This window comes from Eucalyptus grandis, chromosome 6 (assembly GCF_016545825.1).
Source record: "Eucalyptus grandis isolate ANBG69807.140 chromosome 6, ASM1654582v1, whole genome shotgun sequence".
NCBI lineage: Eukaryota > Viridiplantae > Streptophyta > Magnoliopsida > Myrtales > Myrtaceae > Eucalyptus > Eucalyptus grandis.
In genome coordinates this window covers 54,055,585-54,077,006 of record NC_052617.1, presented here as the reverse complement: position 1 = coordinate 54,077,006, position 21,422 = coordinate 54,055,585, and the positions used below count along the sequence as shown (strand labels likewise).

General features: G+C 41.9%; 3 protein-coding genes and 1 pseudogene across 3 annotated transcripts; 3 read left to right on the top strand and 1 right to left on the bottom strand.

Moving 5' to 3' along the window:
• The first annotated feature begins 3,702 nt into the window (after positions 1 to 3,702).
• LOC104450680 (coatomer subunit beta-1) lies at positions 3,703 to 8,317 on the top strand. Its single transcript, XM_010065346.3, is given in 5 exon segments — positions 3,703 to 4,701; positions 4,704 to 5,929; positions 6,397 to 6,909; positions 7,153 to 7,238; positions 7,816 to 8,317. Coding segments are annotated over 5 exon segments (2,889 nt in total). The 5' UTR covers positions 3,703 to 3,866; the 3' UTR covers positions 8,045 to 8,317.
• Positions 8,318 to 9,910: 1,593 nt separating this feature from the next.
• LOC120294543 lies at positions 9,911 to 10,749 on the top strand. Its single transcript, XM_039314696.1, has 2 exons — positions 9,911 to 10,188; positions 10,284 to 10,749. The coding sequence occupies exons 1-2, from the start codon at positions 9,911 to 9,913 to the stop codon at positions 10,747 to 10,749; spliced, it is 744 nt and encodes a 247-aa protein (XP_039170630.1).
• A 34-nt stretch (positions 10,750 to 10,783) lies between these two features.
• Positions 10,784 to 11,950, top strand: LOC120294542 (exocyst complex component EXO70A1-like). Its single transcript, XM_039314695.1, has one exon. It carries the CDS (start codon positions 10,784 to 10,786, stop codon positions 11,948 to 11,950), a length of 1,167 nt encoding a protein of 388 aa, XP_039170629.1.
• A 4,202-nt stretch (positions 11,951 to 16,152) lies between these two features.
• LOC120294541 lies at positions 16,153 to 20,045 on the bottom strand (annotated as a pseudogene).
• Positions 20,046 to 21,422: the final 1,377 nt, after the last annotated feature.

The window sequence follows — 21,422 nt, the reverse complement described above, 5'->3', positions numbered from 1 at the left end:
TTCAAACGAAAATCAAACCGTTCAAATTCAAGAAGATTGTGCCACGAACATGATGACAAAATTTCAGCTCAATCAGACCACAAATCGACCTTCGATGCCAGCTTGATGTAAATCAGACTTTGCTCCAAACCCAAATTTTCTGCTTTCTCTTTTTCTCTTGTTACGTCTTTTTTGCGGCTACCACTTTAAAGATAGTGAGAAACCCTATTTTTCCATATGACTTATCATATGCACTCAAGGCCTTTTTGGGCTTGCAACTTATTAGGCTTCCTCCACATATGAGTGAACCCAGCTAACATGAATAAGAGACGGTAGTTTCAACCACTCTAAGCAAGATTACAGAATTTGTCATGAAATCTTGAGTTTTTCTTTGGGGAAGTAGAGCATTGATTTATAGACTAGAATGCAACTAGACATACCATGAAGATGAACTTACATATTGGCTTAGCTAATGCTAAGCTTACATGAAGACCGACCTTCCAGTGTAGTTGGGTAAAAAGTATGGACGTAATGTTATTAATTAATGATACATATATAGTTGTTTTCTTATATGGAAATTTACTTGGAAAAAGTACTAAAAACGTCCAAAACCTATTACATTTACATACATTCAGTCATAAACCTTTTGATTGGATTAATTTAGCTTTAATATTTTCATATTGGTACCAACTAAGTCCATCCAACCAATTTAGATAGGAAATTTCTGAGTGGATGCTGGCTAGTCTATGGGGCATTGGTGGTGTTGACATGGGCCTTTTTTATATTTTTTTCAATTTTTTTTATTTTTTTAAATCCTTTTTTTCTTTTATTTTTTTACTTTCTTTGTTTTTGCCCTTGGCCTATGGCCAGTACTCAGCCATGGTCGAACCTTGTCGACCAAAGGTCAAGGTTGCCCTCATAGCCTTTGGCAAGGCCCAAGCCTTGACTGTGGCCCGGCCATAACCATACACGAAAGAAATAAGAGGAAAAATTAATAAAAATTTCAAAAAAAAAATTATATGAAAATGTTCATATCAACATAGGCCAGGACGGCTAGGTCTACATCAATAACTTTAGGCATAAATTGATTGGATAGACTCAATTAGTTTCTATGTGAAAATAAATAAAATTAAATTGATTCAATTGAAAAAATTATGATTGAATAAGTATCAAATAAGTTATTAACCTGTGTCATATCATAATTCTTACTAAAGTAGAGATAAAAGAAATGTACCATTGTCGAAAATTCTTACCTCCTCGATGTGGCCAGATTAACTTTCATTACCGAAAAGAGTAATTATCAAACAATAAGTAATTAAATTAGAGGAAATGAAAGCACATATATGCGAACTTTTACTTGTTTTATAATTGAGTATCTATATTTTTTCCCTCAATTAATGTCTGGAACGTCTCCAATTTGGCTCGATATGAGGGCTCTGCTAAATAAGTGGTCATATCGTGTGATTTTGCTGATGTGATTCACTTAGTGAAAGTTAACGAGAATCAGTAATTGGACTCACTTATTAAGCAAAAATCGCGTCATCTCTATATATGTGTTGAATGATGAGGAGAGAGTTTGTGTGCGATAGCTCCATCAAATGGCAGTAAGGATCAAATTTAGGTTAGGTCGAAAAATATTCAATCCAAATAGATCCATTTAGATTGTTTTGACTTATTTCTATGCAATACAAATTTAGGGCACGTTTGGTAACGTTTCTATTCAAAAATTGTTTTTTTTTTTTTTGCTGGAGGAACCGGCTTGCAGCCGACAGCCTCGTCGTAAACCCCCAGGTGATACTTATGCAGGAGGACCCACCACCTCTGAGTCACATTTAATACACCTAGCGCCTCTCCTGAGTTTTGAACCCTTCACCTCTAGGCTGAGAATCAGCAGGGCCTTATCCAGCGGAGCCACCGCGGTTGGTGGTTCTATTCAAAAATTGTTCCTAGGAACAGAAATAGAAAAAATTATTTCTGTTCCGATAAACAATTTTTGAACAGAAGAACGCATTTAGTAACTGTATAAAATTTATGTTCCCGGAATAGAAAAAGAACAAAGCAATACATTTGATAAACTTGTATAATTTTTTTTTTGTTTCTTTTAATTTTTTAAATTTTTTTATTCTTTTATTCTTTTTCCTTTTTCTTTTTCTCTTTGGCCGGCGACCGACTGGGCAACATCCGGCGAGCTCGCCAAGCCTCGCCCTAGCTTGGTGAGGCCCAGCTCGCCCAGCCACCACGAGGCTCGGCCTCACCCTGGCCTGGCGAGGCCTAGCCTCGCGCCGACTGGGGAGGCCAAGCCTCGCTGTGGCCACGCGAGGCTCAGCCTCGCCAAATCTTGGCGAGCTAGAGCTCGCCCAATCAAGGCAAGGCTGAGCCTCACCAACCGGCATGAGGTCGGCCTCGTCGAGCCACCGCTAGGCGATGCCGACCTGGCGGTGGCTTAACAAGGCCGAGCCTCGCTGGTGGCTGGGCAAGCTCGGCCTCGCCGAGAACTGGCGACGCTTCGACGAGGTCACCGGCCCTCGACGGCCGGTCGCCGGCCATGGTCGAGGCCGGCGACCCGCCAAAGAAAAAAAGAAGAAGAAAAAGAGAAAAAAAAAAAGAAACAAGTTTTGTGTTTTTGTTCTTTTGTTTCTTCAAAAAGTATTCCCCGAATAAGAACAAGTTTTTTCCACTTCTTATTTATGTTCCAAATTTGTTCCCAGGAATAAAAGTGTAAACAAACGCGTTTATGTTCTTTTTTTGTTCCTCGGAGCAAAATAACACAAATTCTTAATCCAGGAAACATAAACACAATTAAACAAATAGGGCCTTAGTGATTCGAATACCCAACACATACACAACCCAACTTATATTGTTAAAATATTTCTATATCTAACCCAATCTATAAAAATTCAGACCCAAACTAAGATTAGAGTATGAAGCAAGCAAGCGTGAGGTCAAGTGAGGGTGAAGAAAAATGAAAAGAGAATCATAAAAGGAGGTGGGGTCTAAATAAGTTGTCAAATAAGTTGTAAACTCCTTTATAACCCATTTAATACCCATAGTATGTTTAAATCTATTTATTACCCATTTACTTAATATAATCAACTATTTATGACTCATTTAACATATATATGGGTTGAGAAATGTGTCAATGGCCCATTTTGATGAGTCTAGTGTGTGGGCTTACATGAGATTTAACATCCATATCAAGAGGGGGTATCGGATGATGATGTAGACAACTTTTACATGTTGGTGTCTATATTGGCGTTTTCTCGTCAATGATTTTAATGTCAAGTAATATAATAACCAACTTTCAGAAAGTGGTGATGCTAAATATTTTAGGTACTCGATTGTAAATTGGGCAAAAAATTTCTATACTTATCTCGTCATCATCCCTAAATCGATTAATTGCTCCTCTGGGTTTTTGATATTGGAGAAGTTTGTAGTTAGTTAATAATACAGATACCGCTATACTCTCGATTGCACGTTCCTTAGATAACAAGATTGCCCGATTAACATGTCTTGGCATCTGAAAATAGAATTATGTCCCTTCAGTTTTAAAGAAAGTTCAGCTGCTGGCCCCAACCGGAAAAGGACCAAATTAGAAAAACGAACACATCCCAGGTCCTGAATCACAATAAGTCAGTTCTTCAGGGGCAGAGCGACGAACATTTTACCATCTCCTACCCGACCCAAATCTCAGATCTAGCGACTCACTTCTCCCCTCTCTCGTATAGAAGAAGAGAGTGAAAACGAAGAAGACGACGGCCCTCCTCCCTCCCTCTCTCTCCCTCTCCCCCTCTTTCTCTCTCTAAATCCGATCAGATCTCGCGCCTGAGCCGCCACCTCCATCGAATTCCGGCGACCGATTCGCGATCTCTCCGGTGAGGGCGACGACGATGCAGAAGCAGATGGAGAAATCGTGCACCCTCCTGGTCCACTTCGACAAGGGGGCGTCGTCGCTGGCGAACGAGATCAAGGAGGCGCTGGAGGGGAACGACGTGCCGCTCAAGGTGGACGCCCTCAAGAAGGCCATCATGCTCCTCCTCAACGGCGAGACCATCCCGCAGCTCTTCATCACCATCATCCGCTACGTCCTCCCCAGCGAGGACCACACCATCCAGAAGCTCCTCCTCCTCTACCTCGAGATCATCGACAAGACCGACGCCCGCGGCAAGGTCCTCCCGGAGATGATCCTCATCTGCCAGAACCTCCGCAACAACCTCCAGCACCCCAACGAGTACATCCGCGGCGTCACCCTCCGCTTCCTCTGCCGCCTCAACGAGGTCGAGATCATCGAGCCCCTGATCCCGTCGATCGTCGAGAATCTGGAGCACCGCCACCCCTTCGTCCGCCGCAATGCGATCCTCGCGGTCATGTCCCTGTATAGGCTCCCCGATGGGCAGAACCTGCTGGATCAGGCGCCCGAGATCATCGAGAAGGTGCTCTCCACCGAGCAGGACCATTCGAGTAAGCGCAATGCGTTCCTCATGCTCTTCAATTGTTCTCAGGAGAGGGCTGTGAATTATCTGTTTACGCACATCGATAGGATTAATGATTGGGGGGAGCAGCTGCAGATGGTTGTTTTGGAGTTGATTAGGAAAGTGTGTAGATCCAATAAGGCTGAGAAAGGGAAGTACATTAAGATTATCATATCGTTGCTTAATGCCCCATCAACTGCGGTGATATATGAGTGCGCCAGTACACTCGTGTCGCTGTCCTCTGCGCCGACGGCACAAGGGCCGCAGCAAGCACGTATAGCCAGCTGCTGTTGTCGCAGAGTGATAACAATGTGAAGCTGATTGTGCTTGATAGGTTGAACGAGCTTAAGAGCTCACACAGGGAAATTATGGTTGAGCTGGTGATGGATGTACTTAGAGCACTTTCAAGTCCGAATCTTGATATTCGGAGAAAGACGCTTGACATCGCCCTCGAGTTGATTACTCCTAGAAATGTAGATGAGGTCGTTTTGATGTTGAAGAAGGAGGTTGTGAAGACTCAAAGCGGGGAGCTTGAGAAGAATGGAGAGTACAGGCAAATGCTCGTGCAAGCTATCCATACTTGTGCAATTAAGTTCCCTGAGGTGGCAAGCACGGTCGTGCATCTCCTAATGGATTTCTTGGGCGATTCCAATGTGGCTTCAGCTATGGATGTTGTTGTCTTTGTGCGTGAGATAATTGAGACGAATCCCAAATTACGGGTCTCTATCATTACCAGACTGTTGGACACTTTCTACCAGATCCGTGCTGCAAGAGTTTGTTCTTGCGCTCTTTGGATTATTGGGGAATATTGTCTCTCCCTCTCAGAAGTTGAGAGTGGCATCTCTACTATTAAACAGTGTCTTGGAGACCTCCCATTCTACACGGCAGCTGCTGAAGAGGGTGAGGGACAAGATGCATCAAAGAGTTCTCAGCCAGTGAACGTGGCAGCTACATCTTCTAGGAGACCTGCAATACTCGCTGATGGGACTTATGCTACCCAAAGTGCAGCTCTGGAAACTGCCATGTCTCCTCCAACCCTTGTTCAGGGCTCATTGACATCTATAGGAAACTTAAGATCGCTGATCCTTTCAGGTGATTTTTTCCTTGGGGCGGTTGTGGCATGTACCCTGACAAAGCTTGTATTGAGGTTGGAGGAGGTCCAACCATCAAAGGTGGAAGTTAACAAAGCAACCACTCAGGCCTTGTTGATTATGGCATCTATGCTACAGCTGGGTCAGTCGCCAGTTCTTCCACACCCAATTGACAATGACTCTCATGACAGAGTCATCCTTTGCATTAGGCTGTTGTGCAACACTGGTGATGAAATAAGGAAGATATGGTTGCAATCTTGCAGAGAAAGTTTTGTGAAGATGCTTGCAGAAAAGCAGCTCCAAGAGACGGAGGAAATTAAAGCAAAAGCTCAGATATCTCATGCTCAACCAGATGATCTGATTGACTTCTACCACTTGAAGAGCAGGAAGGTAAGCAACATCGTTTTCTTGTCTCTCTGATTTGAGTTGACTTTTGTGCTAGCAAGCTAACTAATGGTCAATATTAAATGATTGATACTCATACTTTAGAGTTCTCTTGGTTTCTAGTCAATGAAAGTTCTACTTCCTGATCTTTCTTCCTGATCATTTTTCACATCTGGTAATCATGAGATTTGGCTGTACTTGTGCATTTGCTTGTGTATGTTTTGCCTTCTCGTTTCATTCTCTTTGGATACTGAGAGTAGATTATAATGACAACATGCCATGAGCCTATGTGTGCTTGTCAATATCTGTTAATCAAATTCGTACAATTTCTTTCATCCCTCTCCCTTCCTCTTCTGTTTGTTTTTGGTTAATAATTATGGCATGTTTTGTTTCTGGCTTCTGCACTTTACATCGCATAACTATGCACTGTGAAGGTTTGGGCACTTAGTCTTTTCTTTGCATGCTTTTTCCAGGGTATGAGCCAGCTTGAATTGGAAGATGAGGTCCAGGATGATCTTAAACGTGCCACTGGAGAGTTCACAAAGGATGGAGATGATGCAAATAAACTCAATCGCATTCTTCAGCTCACTGGATTCAGCGATCCTGTCTATGCCGAAGCATATGTGACGGTTCATCATTATGACATTGTGCTGGATGTCACTGTCATTAATCGCACTAAGGATACCCTTCAGAATTTGTGCTTAGAGCTTGCAACCATGGGTGATCTTAAACTTGTGGAGCGCCCTCAGAATTACACACTTGCTCCAGAGTCAAGCAAGCAGATAAAGGCAAATATAAAAGTCTCTTCAACAGAAACGGGAGTAATTTTTGGTAACATAGTGTATGAGACTTCGTCAAATGTGCTTGAAAGGACAGTAGTTGTGCTGAATGACATTCATATTGACATAATGGACTACATATCTCCTGCATACTGTGCTGATGCTGCCTTCAGAACCATGTGGGCTGAGTTTGAGTGGGAAAATAAGGTATGTCTATGAATATATGTCCTTGATGTTTTGTTTTATGAGTTCCTTTATTGTTTGGCTAGAAACTTCCATTGGTTGTATTATTAAATTAGTTATTCCTGGGGAGAGGGCGGTCCTTCATTTTTGAGGGTCTTACTGTATTCTTCTGCTCATTAGCTAAATCTTTTGCCACCTGATCCATCTCCATTTTCTTGTAACCTTTTTCATGTGTTCTGTTCTGCTAACATCTTATGCTTTGCGTAGGTTGCTATTAATACTGTTATCCAGGGTGAGAAGGAGTTTTTGAACCACATCATCAAGTCAACTAACATGAAGTGCCTCACTCCTCCGTAAGTTGCTATTATATACCATGCTGTTCCACAGTGTTGTTTGTGCATGGATTTGTTCTTTTTTGATGTGATTTTGTATTTGCATTCTCTTGCTTCCATGTTCTTCATAGTTATGGCGGTAGCGATGATTATTCTAGACAGATAGAGATAGCAAAATATTAAAGTTCTTGGATGAATGAGTTGATAGATCAATTGGTTGAAGTATAAATCTGGGGTGTGCCAGAAGTCAATATGTAGCAGTCCATCCCTTTTCAATCCTGGAAAGTGGTGTCTTTACTGCCTTATAATTCCACCCACTGAGATGCCAGGTTTTGCGGAGCAAGGGTCTTTGGTTGTTCAACTTATTTAATAGTTTCGATTGGAGTTTGGGGTATTGAAGATCTGCAGAGGCTGAATATGAAGTTTGTGAAATTTGCTTGATTCAAATTTTGTTGCAGTGTATAGTTCATTTATTATCTTTATGTCTGTGTTTATCAATAATTTTTCTTTTCTTTTGATGTCTTTATGTATGGACCTCTGCCTTCTTTGGATAAAGATAATTTGCTTGCCTTGATTATTTTTGCTTGTTGAACAATAGGTCCGCACTAGAAGGCGAATGTGGTTTCCTTGCTGCTAATTTGTATGCAAAGAGTGTTTTTGGTGAGGACGCTCTGGTGAATGTGAGCGTTGAAAAGCAAGTCGATGGAAAGCTTAGTGGATACATCCGGATACGGAGTAAAACTCAAGGGATTGCTCTGAGTCTTGGTGATAAGATCACTCTGAAGCAGAAGGGAGCGGCTTTGATGGAACTACAACTGTTTATTTGAGAGTCATAGTATTCCTTATTAAATTTCATGCATGTGCTTTTGTAGTTGGCATAGCATTCTTCTCTCCCGATTATTACTTTGTCATTTTGCTCAGAGAGACTCAGATTTTGTTTAAAATTATTTTCTTTCGCAACCTTTCAGAGTCGATTTCTTTCTGATGTGCATCTTGAATTTGTGCAAATAGGTATAGATACAGTATTGGTGCGCTGCCAGTAATCAAATGAACAGATCATTTCTCGAGCTAATATTTTGTTGGATTGACTGCTGATCCCATCATTTCTACTTATATTATTGTCTTACATTCCTTGAGCTATTGGTATTATGACCCGTCCTCCTTAAGTTTTTCCCGATTTCTGTGTTGCAACAGAGATTATCTTTTAAATGTTATAGATGACTACTATCGGCAGGGATTTTGATAAATCGTTGAATTATCCATTACTAATGAGTTTTGAGGTGCGAGAGAATATGCAGATTGTTTTGATGCTAGAAGATTTATTGCGTCCAGTTGCCGATGTTCATGTTCTGGCTGCAGGCCAGTGATGATGGTGTAGCCTCCTAAAGAAAGTTCACTGTTGTTGATGCGATAGTGCATTTTGAGGTCGCCGAACCACTTGGCATTGCTGATTTTAACGCTGTTCCCTTTTTTTTTTTTTTTTTCTCCTAAAGAGAAAACGATGTAGCTCCTGGGCCGACATGTTTGTAGGTTTGGGGGGGTTTGGAAGCGTTTGCCAAACTTGTTTTCCACTTGACCATGTGGATGAGGGAGGGAGGGGTGGATGTCTCTTGCGTTGGAGAGTGGTTGAACCGAGTCTTGAAAGTTTCTGCCAGATGTTTTTTTTTGGTAAGGGTTTCTGCCAGATGTTGCTGACTTCAGTTCTCAAAGTAAATACACTTCCACTCGAGTTGGTGTCCGTTTGGTTACTCTTTTCGGCTATGCCTTTAAAGATATCATTTCGTTGGTGGTTAAGGAATTGTTTCAGTCCGTTCAAGGCAAAGGATTCAGATTTGGTATGCTCCACATTGCAGTACTCTTGGCTGTGAATTCACATTGTTTCACTCTTTTAACCCTTTAGTCCGATTGTTGCGTCATCCATGTTGCTTTCAGTGAAAATAAAGTTTTTAACATGGTGTCCCGCACGTAATGATCCGTGCTTTTGAAGGACCTTGCAACTTTTACAACTGCAAATTGCAAGTGAAGTAGATGAGTCTTTTTCCCTTACTGATAAATTAAAGAACAAGTCCAAATGAAGAACAAGAACAAAAGTGAATGTTATTCAATGTAGCCCGAACGTGTGTTTTAATTACTCTGTGTCTTTTGACAAATTGCAGTTTGATTTACCATCTAGGGGTAATTCTCATCTCTTGGACGTGTCGACTTTAGATGGTCAAGATTCGAGCCGGATAATCGGACAGGACTTGTAGTCACCGGGAGGATGACTTGTGGAGTGCAGGTTAAGATCGCGTAATTGACTAGACTTGGGGATTACCTCATTTGGATTTGCAAACTTCGATTCTTTCACACAACCTTTCGCTTCCACAGTACGAGAAAATTGTGTGTCCCCAAAGGTTTTCTCCTGATGGAGGGGAGGGGTGTGCAATTAATCCAAGCAAGAAGATGGTTGCATGTTGGTTGAAGTTACACGGATCTAATAGATATGTTTGTTTTTGCAAGTGAAGTTTGGTTTGAATTCAGGGTCTTCTTTTCACTTACATTTGGTGAGTTGGTGAGAAAGTAGATGTGCTGTGTAAAGGAAACTAGCAAGAGGGGGTCTAATTGTTTTTACATGAAATGCGCAGAGGCCATTTAGAAGGCCGAATCGAAAGTCTTATCCGCTAGGAATCCTGAGCCGGGACTTGTTCTGAGTCATGGCCGAGGGAAAGAGCATCGAGAGCCTTGTGGCGGCTAGAGACTTGTTGAAGACTAGCCTCGACAAGTCGAGGGCTCTCGGCCTTGAGTTAGATGGAATGAGTCTAAGATTGGAAACGGCGGACCAGAGATTGTTGTCTCTGGAGTCTGCATTTAGACCCGCCTCTCGGAAAAAGTGCACGTTCCTTGCAATTGGAGACCACATAGACTGCGCCATACGACCGGCGGACGCGGTCCTGAAAGTCTACGAGTCTGTTCGTGAGCTCGAGCACTCACTGTTTGCAAGCCCTTGCTCTAACCTACCGTGTTATCTTTCAACCGTGAGAAAGCTTGAGCAGGCACTGAGATTTCTGTCTGACAACTGTTTGCTAGCAATTCAGTGGTTGCAGGTGTGATCGAGCTTTTGGAAGACAATGGGATGACCAACGAGCGCTATGTTTTAAACTTGAAGAGTTCATTGAGCATCCTCCAAGATTTGCAGTCTTCTGAAATGAAGTCACATCGTGACGGAGGAGCTCTAAGTATCGCATTCGACAAACTAGAATGTGAGTTTAAGCAGCTTCTGACAGAAAATAGTGCTCCTCCTGCATTTGACTCACTGACAGAATGTCCCGTGACGAAGGATGCTTGTGTCGCTTCATCACCTTTTCCAGCATCTGTCATGCAGAAGTTGCAAGCCATCCTCGAGAGATTGAATATGAGCAACCAGCTGGAAAGCTGTATACATGCTTATGTCGATGTCCGGACCTTGAATGCTAGAGCAAGTTTACAAGCTCTCCACTTGGAGTATCTCGAGAGTCCAACCTTGCAATTCGATGATGAGCAGACAATGAAGTGACCTGGAAAGGTGGAGCCAGCATTTGCAATATGCCATGAAGCATGTCTTTGAGCACGAGCATAGGCTAAGCATGCAGGTCTTCGAGAAACTGGGGCAGGAAGTTTGGACAAGGTGCTTCACAATGATCGCTTCCCGTACTGGAATTGCAGCGTTTCTCCAATTTGGAAATAAGTTCACAGAAAGCAAGAAGAGCCCTGACAAGTTGTTGAATCTGTTGAAAGTTTTTGCAGTCCTGGACGATCTAAGATCAGATTTTTCTCAACTCTTTGGTACGAAAGCCTGCGCTGAAATCCAAACCCTGACAAGAGATCTCATTAGAAACGTTGTTCACGGTGCTTGGGAGATATTCTGGGAGCTCTCCTTTCAAGTGGAACTACAAAGGCAGAGCCCTCCTCCATCAGATGGCAGCGTTCCGCTGCTCGTGAGCTTTGTCATGGAGTACTGCAATCAGCTGCTGGGTGACAAGTACAGGCCCACCATGATCCAAATCCTGGTGATCCACCAGAGCTGGAAGCATGAAAAGTATCAAGAGGGGCTATTCACCAATCAGATTTACAACATCGTGAAGGAAATTGGGCTGAACTTGGATTCGTGGTCAAAAGGCCTACCACGACCGCAAGCACACTCCTTCCTCTTCATGATGAACAACCACCACTATTTCTGCAGTCTCAAAGGCACGAAGCTTGGCGACATGATGGGCGAGTCTTGGCTAAGAGCACATGAGCAATACAAGGATTACTATTCCACGCTCTACCTGAAGGAGAGCTGGGGAAAGCTTCTAGCTCCTATTACACAAGCCGCTACCGATCTAACAGCTGAAGAGGAACCAATAGATAGAGACCTTCTCAAGAAGAGGCTGAAGGCATTCAATGAAGCTTTTGATGACATGTACAAGAAGCAATATAATTGGATCATCCCTGATGAAGATTTGAGGGAAAAGATGTGCCAACGTGTGGTGCAGGCCATCGCGCCCATTTATGGGAGTTACATAAAAAAATACACAACTTCGATCACTCCAGACGACAGTGCCCACCGCTATATCAAGCATTCTGTGCAGAGCTTGGAGAACATGCTCGGCTCTCTCTTTCAACCAAAGCACAGAAAGCTCGGAAATAGTAAGAGTGTCACGACGAATTACCCCATCGACAATATGAAAAACGCAATGACCAGTCAACTCTACCTTACTCTGACTGCTGCTTAGTTTTAGCATCGATATGCTCTTCCTATGTACAGATGGTGGAAGGAAAATATACATCATGTGTATCCTATGCCTTTCCTAACTAGGCACATAGTATTTATGGCTTTCTCAAGTGGTCATGTTTCGACCAAAAGAAAAAAAAAAGTGGTCATGTAAATATAGTCAATGCAGTACTCTCTCTTTCTTGTGAAAATTCTAGGGTTAACTCTTAAGAATTGTGGATAGATAGTCATGCTGGTTTTATTGGCTTTTTGCAACAGCATATATTGCGAGCTTATCTTATGAGTTTGGCTTTTCCGCAAAAAGGATGGATTTGCAATGACATGATAGATAAATGTGCACGCAAATATGCATCAGATTCGCAAATTGCTATGAAACCGGGAGATGCGTTAACAGCGTCTAGTCTCATCTATTAGAAGGAAGCGGAAGGATAGTGCCAGTGTCGCGATTACTACTTTCGAGAAAAACACATCATTGACTCTGTAATTAAGGAACAGATTATCTTGAGGTTCAAGAGAGAAGGATTCTTTGTCAGCGCCATAAATATTAGAACTGAGAAAACTCAGGAGTTCGCTCCAATGCTAGTGGCTAATCCAAAAGGCTTATAAAGAAGAGATCTGTTGCTATGGTACTCTAACGAGTGTTACTATGATTTTACCTTAATGTCATTCCAATAAATATTCAAATCCATACGGACAGTTCATCAAATTTGACGTGGGATCTGTGCAACGTAAGTGCGTACACTTCTGCCAGTGTTCTTATTTGAGCAAATTGAGTTCACTTTTAGTAAGTGACAATTGAGTTTCGCTTTTCTTTTTGGGCATTATCTACTCAATCAGAAGTATATCATTCTAAGGTTATTCTTAAGTCTAATTTTCTGAGATGCCGTCTAGATAAGTGAAAGGGTCACCATCATCTTATTCATCTAAGCCATTTTTTTTAACATCAAACCCTTCAGTCATGGCTGACTTTTCCAGTGGGGACCCTTAAATGAAAATGTAAGTAATCAATTAGAAAACATAGCTTAATTCCTTATTCAGACCTCCTGTCTAAGTTGGGACCACCTCAATTTAATAATTGAGGGTAATCTGGAAGAGCTGTTTCCACAGTAAAGTGCTACCTCAGTTGACACCTCCCCCTTTCTTAGTCCGGTACTTCGTTTGTTCCTTTTACGATGCTTATTAGGAAGAACCAGAACATGTGAAAAGGCACGAGATTCGGATCGAACGAGAAAAGTAAATCGTCGGTATCATCCAAAGGTCGCACGCGTCCCTCTCCTCCGCATTTTCTGGGCTCGTCCTCTGGGAGAACTTGCTAATCTTGAAGTATATTAAAGTTTGAAGGAAAGTTTTAAATAAAGACTTGAAGTTTTAATTTTCTATAATAAGAAGTTGGATTGTCTTCAAATAGAAACTTAAAATGTTATTATTTTCAAATAAAGATCTGAAGTGGATTTTATTTCAAATGAAAATATGAAGTGATTATGTTATATCAAATAAGAGTCTAATTTTTTAATTAGTCAATGATATTTTAGTCAATTATTATTTTTTTTTTTCTTTATTCTTCGTCAATGGCCGGCCTACCACTAGCAATGCCAAAGAGAGTTGGGCAAGGGTTGCCCTCCTCGATTTGGCAAGGGCCACCCTCACTAGCCACCGGTGAGTGACGTCCTCGCTTGGGCAAAGCGACCCTCTCTTTGAGGGAGGTCAACCTCGCGGCCATTAGCGAAGGACAGCCTCCCTGGGGAGGCGACCGCCTTGGGCTTGGCCATCCTCACCGAGCCCTCGTCGGCCACAAGTGAGGCTTGGCGAGGCTAGCCTTGCCCACTGCCAACAAGGGCTTGCGAGGGCCGACAAGCCCTAGTCGGCTCTACCCAACGGCTGGTGAGGGTGGTCAAGCCCTCCCAGCCCTTACCAGCAATTGGTGAGGTTGCCAAGCCCCGCTGACGGCCACTAGCCCATACCAAAAAGAGAAAAACAGAAGAAAAAAAGAATAAAAATAATTTAACCGGCGAGGTCAACCCTTCATTTGAAATAATTATGGCCATTGTAGGCCTTAATTTTAAATAACGCAAAGGTTCATTTCAAGCCCTTATTTGAGAAAATAAGGGTACTTCACGCCTCATTAGGAATTTTTTTCAAATCTCGGATAAAAAAGCAGAAAATTAGAATCTTTGACGTGCTAATTGCCAAGTGACGAGACCACCTAAGTTTCTTGGGCATTAAATTAATCCCCCCAGCAGAAATGCCAGCAATGATGAATATAATAACATTGATCTCCATCATAGTTCCTTCACCCTAAAACAATAATACACAGGAAAGTGGAGTCTTCTCTTTAAGCATTTTCCTTCCGACCGAGGATCGTTTCCTTCCCAGCATCATCCGCCATGGCCTCATCGCCGTCGAACGCGATTTGGGTCCTCAGAGAAGCAATCCGAATACCAGCCTGGAACCAGAAGCTCACGATCCAAGTCATGCTTCTCATCTCATGCCCCACTTTCCTCCTAGTGCTGCTCCATTTCTCCCTAGCAGGACCTTGCTGGAGAAAGTCGAGAATGGTTATGAGCAGTCAAGGCTAGATCCGGAGACGTGAGAGCTCTTGCGCTTATTGAATCATTCTTCTTGCTGGCCTTTTCCTAGTTTCTTTCTCCGGGATGATGTTGGTCATCAATGGGTCAACCTTCCCTCGCGCCACGAGACCTACGAGCCTCAGGGATCTGATATCGCGGATCCGGTCCCGCTGGAAGAAGCCCTTCCTTACATGGCTGTGTGTCTCCGTTTTGACCGCGGCGTACCTGGTTATGCTCTTCTTGTTCATGCAATTTGCCAACTTCATGCGGGTGTTCGATTGTAATCTCGCGTTGGCGATTGGTGTTGTTGCGGCTGCGGCGGCAATGCTTCTGCTGTACTTCTACCTTGCTCCTAAATGGGTTCTTGAACTGGTCATCTCCGTCGTGGAGGATGATTGGCAAGGCGTGAAGGCACTGGGAGTGAGGGTGAGGAGCTGATCCGAGGAAGAAAATGGAAGGTTTTATCCTTGTGTTGGCATTAGCTCTGTTGAGTTACCCCATCTATGTGCTGTTCTATGTCATGATCACAGACGATGAGGATCACCTAGCCCCGATGGTCAAGGTTGGTTTCGGCTTCTGCGTAACGATCCTTTTGTGCCTGGTGAACTCCTTCGGCTATGCAGTGTTCACCGTGTTCTACTATGTCTGTAATGAGAGGCAGGAGGAAAATTGGAGGTGGAACTAAGACATGGGCATGATTTAGTCCCTTCTAGTGTTCAGGTTGACCATTATGGTCCTTGATAGAGTTCTGCATTTGACATGTGATTGTTCTTGAGCTTCCTAATGATCATTTAAGGGTATCATGTCCACTCTGTAGGACCCTGTACAGGGACTACAAGAATGTATTATCTTGCTCAGTGACCAGAGTAGAGAATCTGGAATGGGTCCAAGCGACGAGGATCTTCTAGTTAGGAGTAAAGATAATAATGATTGTTGAAACACCTTACTCGTTTGTTGCATTCAATTAAATAACCTGAGCTCATTTTTGCTGATCGCTTCATCTTGCTTGTGAAGTATTATTTGCATAGTTAACAAAACCCCATCAATGATATCTGGACTAAAGGGAAAAGATCATAGTGGAAGTCTTGTACTGCACACCCCTCTCCCCACACAGTCGAACGAGGCACTTACATAGCTTCTTCTTAATTACAGGTAAGTATCCAAAAACTACCTCATAATTTCACCGGACTTTACTATAAGAACACTCAGAATGAAATACCATCTTCATTGCCCTTTGCTTATGGGATAAAGCAATATGCATGAACAATTACATGATTCTGGGGTGCAAATGAATCTAAATGGAGGAGGCATTTCTGCCAAAATTCTGTAATATTGCATAAGATGACATTTTGGCATCAACACTGCTTGCCACAATTGTCCAAATGACCAGCCTAGATTTCCAATTTTAACCAACTAAGACACAATACAATCTCCTCAAAATTGGATACACAAAGTGGTACAATCAACCACCAAATAATCACCAAAACTTCTCTCTTTTTTTTCTGCCAAAACCCAAAACTTCTCTGACATTGGGCAAAACTCCAGCAATGAACAGACAGAAGACCTGAATCCACTAGCGTTGCCTTCAATCAGGAAGGCAGAGGATACAAAGTATTTATCATCTAAGCTATCTGCTTTAATTGTTCCACCTTGTTAAAATCGGGGCATGGAAATTCTTTTCTACCTCCCGCTATTTGAGACATACCATTGAAAGATGATTTTGCACCCTTCTCATCTGTAACTTCTCTTGGAAAAGGAATGCGGACATCGAATATACTACTTGGAGGGAGTGGATGCACATCAAAGCCTAACCGGTCAACCCATATCATTTTTGCCTCAGACACCTGCAATCATGTATGAATCCCTTTAGACGACACCATGAAGAAAGATGCGCATGTAATGCAAAATGACATTAAAAGTAAGCTTGTTACAGGCTGAATGCATCAGGCACGCATTCAAAGCACACTTAATAGTTGAGATTCATTTTCTTTAAATGGCCAATCGAGCCAGATAGGACTGCCATTATTCTTCAAAATAAATCAAGCAAGTTTTCATTTGTCAAAGGCCTCTGCACAGTATGAGAACTTAAAGAGCCATTTCTCTTTTCAAAAGCCTTTAGTTTTCAATAAGACTTGAAATATTCAATGTATGCAATTCCAATTTAACAGTTTTGATGTAAAGTTCAAGATAGGAAAGTGAAAATAATGCGTACCTGGAAGTCCAAATCAACATACACATTGCAAAAGCGATAAATATCTTCCATGTTATTGGTGTTTATCTCAGTGACAATCTTTTCAGCAAAGTCTCGAAGTGGATCAGGGGATGCACTTTTATAATCAGATGAGGTGACCCATATGCCATCCTGACATGGTACCCAACATCAGACAAGTGCACTATATGTTTTAATATCAGAAAGGTTGTCATTGCTCTACTATAGATCAAAAAGACAGACTAGAAAGGAAACCGGGACAGAAAATGCAGAAAGACAAATTGGCATACCTCCTTAAAGTCTTCGATCTGAAGTACCTTTTCCACATCTATGTAATACAATTGGTCTTCCTCAGCTTCTGATCCAAATCTCTCTGTCCACGCTGAAAGAAGCCGCTGAAAGGAAGTGTTCATTGTCACCCATATGAATGCACATAGTAAACTCAGATTATCACTCATGTGCTCCCATAGAGTGAAAAAGATTTAGACTTTAACCACAACAAATGGGTCTCTATAGCCCCAATATTCAGGTGCTAGTATCAATTATAAAGCGTTAAAGCTAGACTAACCTAATAAAGATCTTCAAATCCAAAGCACTCTCCAAAAAGTTAAAACATTACAAGAGAGTGCATATCAGCTACAACAGCTACAGAAGACAATTCAAGACTCCTCAATACTGATAATTTTAACTCACATCCAATCAGTGGAGGATGTCTGTTTCCCAAATAACAGAAAGGCTATCCAAGGACAATGTTTTACGTTTTCATTTTTAATTCAACAAGTAAAGAAAATTCACTATGAGGCACCAAGGTGCGAACCCTTCAACAGAAGGAACTAAAATCCATGAGCAGCCATACCAGATACATACCTTCTCAGTGCTCATGGATACTTAATTTCAATGCTACCCAGTAGTAATGAAAAGTTAGAAGACTAGAAGCACTAATCATGCCTTTCTCTGTAATTTACATGCTTGCAGATTAAATTGCCATAATACAACCATGAGTCAGTTTGAACTCAACAATCCAAGTCACAAACACAACTAGTTTGTAAACGAGATAATTCGTCTCAAATGAGGATGGCAGGAGAATCATCTAAATATTTGAATGGATTTGGATCCTACCCATAATCAAAGCTCTACAGTACCGAATATGAGAATGGAATCTGTGGATAGCCAGAACATCGGCAAATTATGCAGCAACTGTGGCAAAAGAGCCTGACTACTGCTACTCTTGCTGTCATAGGTCTCTTGATTGGCTCTTCTTAGATCTCATACAAATAGAACTCGGTTTTGAGATTTATGATGCAAGAATGTTCTTAAAGTAATTTTATTGGATGACTTAAGTACTCTATAACGCCCACCAAACAGAAAAGAAGACTAAAGAGTTGGTCTTGGACTTGAGAACTGTTAAAAACATCTTTTATTTGAAGGTTCTGAAAAATGAAAAAGGAAAAAAGAATCTGTCAAGAGATATGATGTTATGAAATGAGGTTTCTCATGAAGCGTGGCTCACCATGATTAGATTTGATTTCAAGACAATTAATTGCTAAATTATTTGTGATCTGCTCTGTATCAGTCATTATTTTCTCCCAAGCCATTGCTAATATTTATTGGAAAATAAACAGGCATACTTGCCCAACACTGTGATACAATATCCAGTAGGTAGAAAACATTTATGCATCTCTCTATTGATGCACATAGCTGTTTTCATCTCCATATCTTTCAAGATCAGCATAGATAAGCCTTGCAGATGACGAAAGTGGTCTTAAGGGAGGAGTATAAACAGAATCATACTGGAACTGAGAGTTCTATAAAAGCTTGATCAGTATGTTATTCCCCCAAATGATTGCTAAGCTTCACCTAGCTTCACCTTACACACGATCTTTGCAGGTTCTTCTCAGATACTCTTTTTATATTGAGATTTTTCTAAATGAAAATGCTAAATAAAAGATTTTATGCTGAGTTAGGAAACAAAACACCATCCTCGTTCTCTAGAAAGGAAAGAAGATGATAGATATGATGAAGAATAAGGTGCTAACACCAACCGCCATTGCATCTTTTAAGACAATGTATAACCAAGAAATGGAATGTGTTAGCTTTACATTTGCTAGGCAAGGGCCAACAATAGAGGCTTCATATTTTTGAAACAGAATTTTATGGAGAAGCAAGCGATTCGCAAAGCTGATCCTGAAAGTTTCAAACTTCCATAAATAAGTGCCAAACCATTCATTTTTCAGGAATTGAACGCGTAACTATCTCACACTCATTGTTTGAGGAGTTCCACCGAAAAGGGGAAAAGGGACCAGGCAAAGCCCATAGATAAGCCAAAGATGAGCGATACCATTCAAGTATGGCTTCCGCAAACAACAGGGTATGGAGAGTAGCAAATTAAATCCGAGAAAATAGAAGATAATAAAATCCTGTGACCACATCATCGCAGTAATGTACATCTACCTCACTCAAAAGCACAATTTATGAACTCCATGCTAAGGTTAAAGGAGATCTCTAGGCAGCTCCTGAGATCACTACAATGCGACACTCTTCCCATTTACGAGAGCATGTAAGAAAATCAACTCCACTGACAACAAAGGCATTACCTTTGAAAACATTCTATCTCCAGCTTTAGCAAGACTGCCCCGAATTGTGCACTGCGGAGTCCGTAACCCACACTGGTTCAACTGATTCAATAATCCCCGCAAAAAAGCAAATTTCTCCCAATCAGATAACAAAATATACTACATTTTCTTCAAGCGCACGCAAACAAGAATAAACTTGAAGTGGGAAAGAAATTTCAAGAATAAAAAGCACCTGAACATGCAGACTGGACCTCTTGTCGGCAGGAACTGCCTGTCAGCCTCATTCAAGCACAAGATTGGAGTGCCATCTGGCGCAACCGCGAATCGAACGCCGATGCCGAGAGGCCAACCGTCGTCGGTCAGCGTCGAGAGCGTCCCTCGGGGGTCAACTCCACGATGGTCCTCGAAACTTCGGCCGGAAACGGCTTCGTACTGGAGGACAGTCCCAGCTGGTGGCTTCGGCGACGGCGGAAAGTGAGCATTTCAGGGTCTTGAAGCAGAATAACTTGGGAACGAGCATGGTTTTCGATGGAAAAATTGGGTCTTGAGGTTGGGTCTGAGAAGGGTCGGTGAAGGAGTGAAATGGGTCCTCAGTGATTGAGCTTGAAGCAGCATTTTGAGAGAGAGAGAGGGGGAGAGGGAGAGAGGGTTAGGTAGAACTGAGAAATTCAAGAGAAGCAATCCAGGGAACGAATCGATTGATGATTATGCAAGAAAAGAGGAACCATCGCAGAGATCGGATATATAGGAGGACGAGGAGGACGAGGAGGAAGAGGGGAGGATGGGGATGGATTGTTCAGACTCTTGTCTCAGTTTTGATAATGTGGTCAGCGCCAAGTCCCTGAGGAACTGCAGAACGACGCCGCTCAAAGAGTTTTTTGGTATGGAACTATGAATAGATAAACCACCTGGTCTTTTGATGAGCCACTCATCCCCTTCATTTAACAAACAAAACCATTGATTTTACTCGACAAATCGCAAAGAATTTGGTATGGAACTCTGAATAGTTAGACCGTCTGGCCTTTTTGATGATCATCCACTCATCCCCCTTCGTATTACAAACAAGACCATTGATTTAAATCAATGAATTGCACCGTGTCCCAATCATTAAGCGACAGACTTCTATGAAGCTGTTTATCTAAGTCCTCAACAATGTGTCACAGAATTACTGTTCGTTATCTATCTGTTTCTGATTTAATCCTTTTTTTTCTCTTTTTGGGTCTGAAGCGAATTCACCAACAAAAGTTAGCATAATCGATGTGAGTTGTGGATATTATGTAGAATCGACAATTGCTTCTTTCTTCTTTTCTTCAAATTGATTAACTGGACATGTAGTATAGTGAATCATTGAGAAGATTCGCAGCTAAAGGAAGGTGACAAAGTATATAGAGAGCACAACTGGACATCCCTAGAAGGTGTGATGCTATTTAAATCTCTGAACTCAATCCATGCTAGAATCTCTCAATAGCAATCGGTTCAACACGTTTTCCTTATGTTGTGCACAGGTGCCTCACGGCTTACAAGCCACTATGCTTGCGGTCAGATCAGGCTCCTCTTAGTTTGCTTCTTCACACAGTATCTTCACATGATCAGAACAATGAAAAAAAGCTCATCTGATGGTCGAACTGAACTAGAAGCATCGGTCTTAAACTTGGCTTTAGAAGAGCAGTGCAGAGGCAGGGGCAGAAATTCGATGCCGATAGGTCCTCAGCAAACTGCATAATCCTTCACCATCAGAATTTCGCTGCACAACTTTTGAGGCACTTGCTGCAAATTCTTTCCTTCTTGCCATGCTTGCCCTACCAAGACTCCAGGCCCAATGTGACGAAGGTACATTAACTTCATCATCAAGAAAGGATAAAAGTGCTTCCCTGCAAAGAAAGAGGATCATGAAAAGAGAATAAGCTTCTTGACTGAACTATAGCAAAACTAAGAGTATTTAAGTCGGTGTCAGAATCTTTTTGTTATCTGACATATCATGACAAGTGCAGAAACATGACTAAAGATTTTGATCCTTAGACAATTGAGGATTTATGGTTTTATTCCGCTCAATCGAGAATGTAAGATTTTAAAGAACATCAATCAGGTTGGCAAAAGCCGAGAAAGACACTTTGTTCTCACGTA

What these genes read in the sequence shown, in the direction of transcription:
- LOC120294542 (XM_039314695.1), top strand. Translation starts at nt 10,784, where the DNA reads ATGAAGCATGTCTTTGAGCACGAGCATAGGCTAAGCATGCAGGTCTTC.
- LOC120294543 (XM_039314696.1), top strand. Translation starts at nt 9,911, where the DNA reads ATGGCCGAGGGAAAGAGCATCGAGAGCCTTGTGGCGGCTAGAGACTTG. An exon ending in CGTGAGCTCGAGCACTCACT is followed by an intron (nt 10,189 to 10,283) that starts GTTTGCAAGCCC and finishes ACTGTTTGCTAG; the next exon opens with CAATTCAGTGGTTGCAGGTG.